Source organism: Punica granatum, chromosome 1, assembly GCF_007655135.1.
Source record: "Punica granatum isolate Tunisia-2019 chromosome 1, ASM765513v2, whole genome shotgun sequence".
In the NCBI taxonomy this organism is placed as follows: domain Eukaryota; kingdom Viridiplantae; phylum Streptophyta; class Magnoliopsida; order Myrtales; family Lythraceae; genus Punica; species Punica granatum.
Window position 1 is genome coordinate 48,071,224 of NC_045127.1, and position 4,407 is coordinate 48,075,630.

General features: G+C 42.5%; 1 protein-coding gene across 1 annotated transcript; it reads right to left on the minus strand.

Annotated features, from left to right (window-relative positions):
- Nucleotides 1-1,438: 1,438 nt before the first annotated feature.
- On the minus strand, nt 1,439-4,082 carry LOC116189386. Its single transcript, XM_031519045.1, has 3 exons — nt 3,806-4,082; nt 3,196-3,311; nt 1,439-2,899 (listed from the first exon to the last, which is right to left on the minus strand). Exons 1-3 carry the CDS (start codon nt 3,911-3,913, stop codon nt 2,434-2,436), a joined length of 690 nt encoding a protein of 229 aa, XP_031374905.1. The 5' UTR covers nt 3,914-4,082; the 3' UTR covers nt 1,439-2,433.
- Nucleotides 4,083-4,407: the final 325 nt, after the last annotated feature.

Genomic DNA, 4,407 nt, shown 5'->3' on the forward strand with positions numbered 1-4,407 from the left:
TCCTTGTCCTTGCAGCCTGCAGAGAGGGCAGTTCTTGAAATTTTTAATGCTGAGTTTTGGCAGAGCTGCAGATGTATTCCTTTCTCATGGCATTTAAATTTTAATTCATGTCACTGATGTCAACTGAATCAAGGTCAAGTATAACCTTTAGGAGAGTGACTATTTGTACTGATCTGTGGGTCGAGCGTGCGTTTTCTGTCAATTGATGTTGAGATTATTTCCCAAGGCTCAGGTTATCCCGGAGCCCACCATATCGAGAATTTGGGAAATTCATTTTAAATTGAATCCAAATTCTTATTCATGACCAACAAGTCTGATACTGATGCGCGACGCTTCACATTATAAAACTGAACTCAGTAATCTCGAGAAGCTCGATCATCATGAAGCGAAAGGGAAGGATCACGAGTGAAACCAATTTACACCATTAATCCAATTACGCCGTGTCCGGGGCCACATTGGAAGTAAATACACAGTAACCAGTAGAGACTTTACAGTCACATTGCTATGATTATAAACAAAATGCAGGACCGCATTGATGCCTCTAGCTGTGAGTCCTGGCAAGCTCTCGTTCTCGGGGATAAGCTATGGTCAGCCACATGCACTTGGTAGATCCAGGAAGCCGTTCTCACTGGGATCTCTTACATAGGTGTCGGATCGGTACTTTGTCAGGAACCCCATTGGTGTCGTATATAAATGAGAGGAAACACTTAGTCCTCGGTGTTGAGCGCATACATTGCTTGTACGTATATGAAGGATCATACGGATCTCATTTGCTTTAATCCCGTCGACTCCTTCCTCTGATTTTTGATATATATCTCCTGTAATTTCTTGATCTTTGAACCCTCCATTCGATGTGGAAAAACTTCATCACTCGGCCCTAGTACGTTCCATAATCGACTTGCTTTGGATTCTGCAGAAAATTCACGAACACCCTGCTCATTAGCAATGGCCAAAGTCAGACCGCAGCATTCACCGAGATCTGCAAAATGCAGATTTTATAACCGAAGTATACAAGTTTCCTGTGTTCGAGTATTCCGAGCAAAAGCTAATAAACTGGACACGTCAAGTTGAGTTTGCAGTGAATTAGCTACAACCAAGCTGGTGCTAATTCGATATTGAATTTGCAGTGAATCAGTTTGCAGTAAACTAGGCTTTACTCGATATTGAGCTTGACGGACTCCACGTACTTTGTAGTTTGTAGTACTTTAAGATGGTCTCTCGAGAAGCAGAGGTAACAACCAGAAAGGTTCAGACACAATCTCATCCTGGACAAACGGCTTTTTTTCCAGCAAACTGCAGACAACAATCATCTCATTAAAAATTCGAATATCTTAAGAACAAATAATTACTGAATCATTTGAACAATTCCTTGAAATGGATCAAATCGCAATGGTCCAAATGGAACAGCAACCGTCAGATAAGACTAATCAATGGGGAGTAGCTCGAAAAACAATGCTCATAAGAGCCGGAACGTTTTCAGCAGTTCAACAATAGGAACTTCTATTGAAATGCCGACCTCATTTCTCTCTTTACACCTCTAATATTAATGAGAATGAAGCACACAATGTCACTTCACCACTCAAAAAGTCGCAATCCTTTCCCCTAATCACCTTTGCTCGATGAGGTGCCGTAGTTCCTCCACAAGCTTGGCCTCTTTCCCTATCCTCAGCCTCGTCCTTATACTCTTCAGCAGTTCAGCGCCTGTTTGGGATTTCTCGTGCTGATGAGGCCTCATCTTTGCAGACTTACATTGTCCACGTAATAAACTGCCCCAAGGGAATAGTCTTCTCCGAGCATCAAGAGTAGAAAACATGGCACCGGTCCTTTCTGCCCGCCACTACCACTGAGGGTGAGAATGATGACAGGCCGCAACAGCAAATTCTTTACTCCTACCCACACGTGATGAGCGGTTTCACCACAAGACTGACTGAGGAAGTAAGCGCCATGCAAGCAAAGGAAGGATTTGTGGCTGCCCATCAGCAGAGAGTGCATAAACTCCAGGAGACGCATTCCGGGCTTTCTTGGCTTGCAGTTGCAACAGGGAGTGGGTCTGTGGAGAAGCTCAAACTAAGGGAAGGGAGCGATCATTGAGGTGCTAGACACGGGATTCCTGCCCAACCATCCTTCATTTCAGGATGACGGTACGGAGCAAGAGAGAGTGAGAAAGGGACATTTTGCTTGATACTGGTCTAAAAAAATTCTTTAAGATATCAACAGGTACTTTAACGGCAACCAAAAATGCATCCGCAGCAAGCATTGAAGATGTATGGAGTGAGGTCAATTTCTGACCACCTTTTTCTTTTGGCCAATTTCCGATTACCTTAATCACAATAAGTTAAAATAAGAAGGCATATTTCAGCAGTAACTCAGTGAAAGAACTCCTTTGTCCAATTTACGCATAAGCACGACACAATGTCTGTGGTGGAAAGTATATCATCCAAAACCAGGGGGCAAAGGAGGGTCTTCATCACTATCATCCAAGAGCTTTCTGCTCTCATCGGGCATATTAGCATCCTTCGAGGTCAAAATATGAGCCGATTCTCGACTATCTTTCAAATCTTCAGAAGATGATCTTTCATGAGGAAACGGTCTCTGATCCTGGTTGCTCCAGTCATCATGATTGCTACGATTATGGGCTAAGGAGAAACCTCGAGGTTCTATTGGCTCACTATCAGAGACCCCATCCTTCTCTCCAGATGAGACTGCAAAGGAGCCACCATTGACAGCTTGCCAATTTGACGTTGTTTTCAGCATTGACGAATGCCCGATTTCTGTGCCATTTGGATCAACTAATTTACGATATACAGATTCTACCGTATCAGTGATTTCAGTCTTCATGCCATCTGGCGATTTGATTATTCCCCATAGACCTTCAGATATATGGCCCATAACTTCGCCCCTGATAGAAAATGTGCCAATTCCAAGAGTTAACTTAGCTGCTTCAAATTCGTGACTGAGACACGCCAATTGTCAAAGTAATTAACCAGTTCCCAACTTTAAAATTAGATAAATATGCCGACGCCCTTCTCATACAAGATCTATGACGGAAACTACGAGAGAAATGACTACCTTTGCTGGAGATACGAATAAATCATTTTATAAGAACAAATTTAATGAGACAGAGAACTGATGGCACATCTACGTTGCAGTAATTAACCACATCAAAAGCGGCATATCTAGTAGCTATCAGCTTACCTTACTTCTTCGTATATCGTATCAGAAAGTTGTCGAGGCTTCATGTTTTCCGCCCCCGGGCGATTAAGTGCAGCTGACTGCTTCACAATGGATATAATCTTGTCCCGAAGCTCTTCCTGCAGAAAACAGGCCAAATCAGCATTCCCCTGACAAGCAAGCATCCTTTTACTTACAAAATCCTTATCTCCATGAACAGTGAATTGATGGAAAATCATAAAAATTACAGCCAATCTCATGATCGGCAAGTCAGTCGAGATTCAGATATGCAATTTAACTAAGGTCTCTGGATGTTAGACAAAGTTCACTGCTTTGGTAAGACGAGTGGGACGATTAGCGGCATCGTAATTATCAGAGCTGAAAAGGGTATCGATTGGCAGGAAAATCAACCCAACAAGATGGTCTGATCCTATGACACTGTCCCTTTCCCTTATTAAGAATGCATTATAACACAACATAACTCTCCGACGGACCACAACAATCCCCGACAAAATTCTACAGAGTGCAATTGACCTGCCACTGGGTCAGATTCATTTCCGGGGAATCAAGGACGGCAGCAAGTGAGGAAACCTTACAGAGAGAAGGAAAGGGAGAGTGGGAGGGGCAGGCTCACGTTATCCTTGAGGCGGCGGATGATTTTGAGGCGGAGGCGGTCGAAGTCGCCGTCGTCCTTGAGCTCGGCAATCACCTCCTCTTTGGTTACGCGGTGGCCGTTCTCCATCACCCTTTCCTTGGGAACGAGAAGCCTCTTCTCCGGCGTCAATCTTCCGGCTTCAATTCCATCTTAGCTCCGAAGGTTACTTATGAGATTTGCAGAAAGAGATGTGGAAGAAGAAGACTGAGACTGCAGAGGGCGCCCCGGGAGGCTTTTCGCCAAACACGACCTTATTTGTACAAAAATTCTTTACTATTTTCTTCCTATTTTTTTTTTTTGTAACAACAAATCTATATTTATTAGTAGTTGAGACTGTGCATTATACGGGATAGAATAGAACGTGAAAAAGAAAAATTCTAAGCACGGCAAGATGAAAGTGAAAAAGTAACGTAAGATTAAAGAACCGTTAATCAACAGTTAAAAAAGAACTTAATGAGAGTTAAGTAGAGTTAAATTTTGATTTTAATTGGATTGCAATGACTGTGTTATTGAATTATGAGAAAAAATGAGAAAAAGTAATGAATAGTTGAAAAAAAGCAATGATTGTATTGTTGAATTAT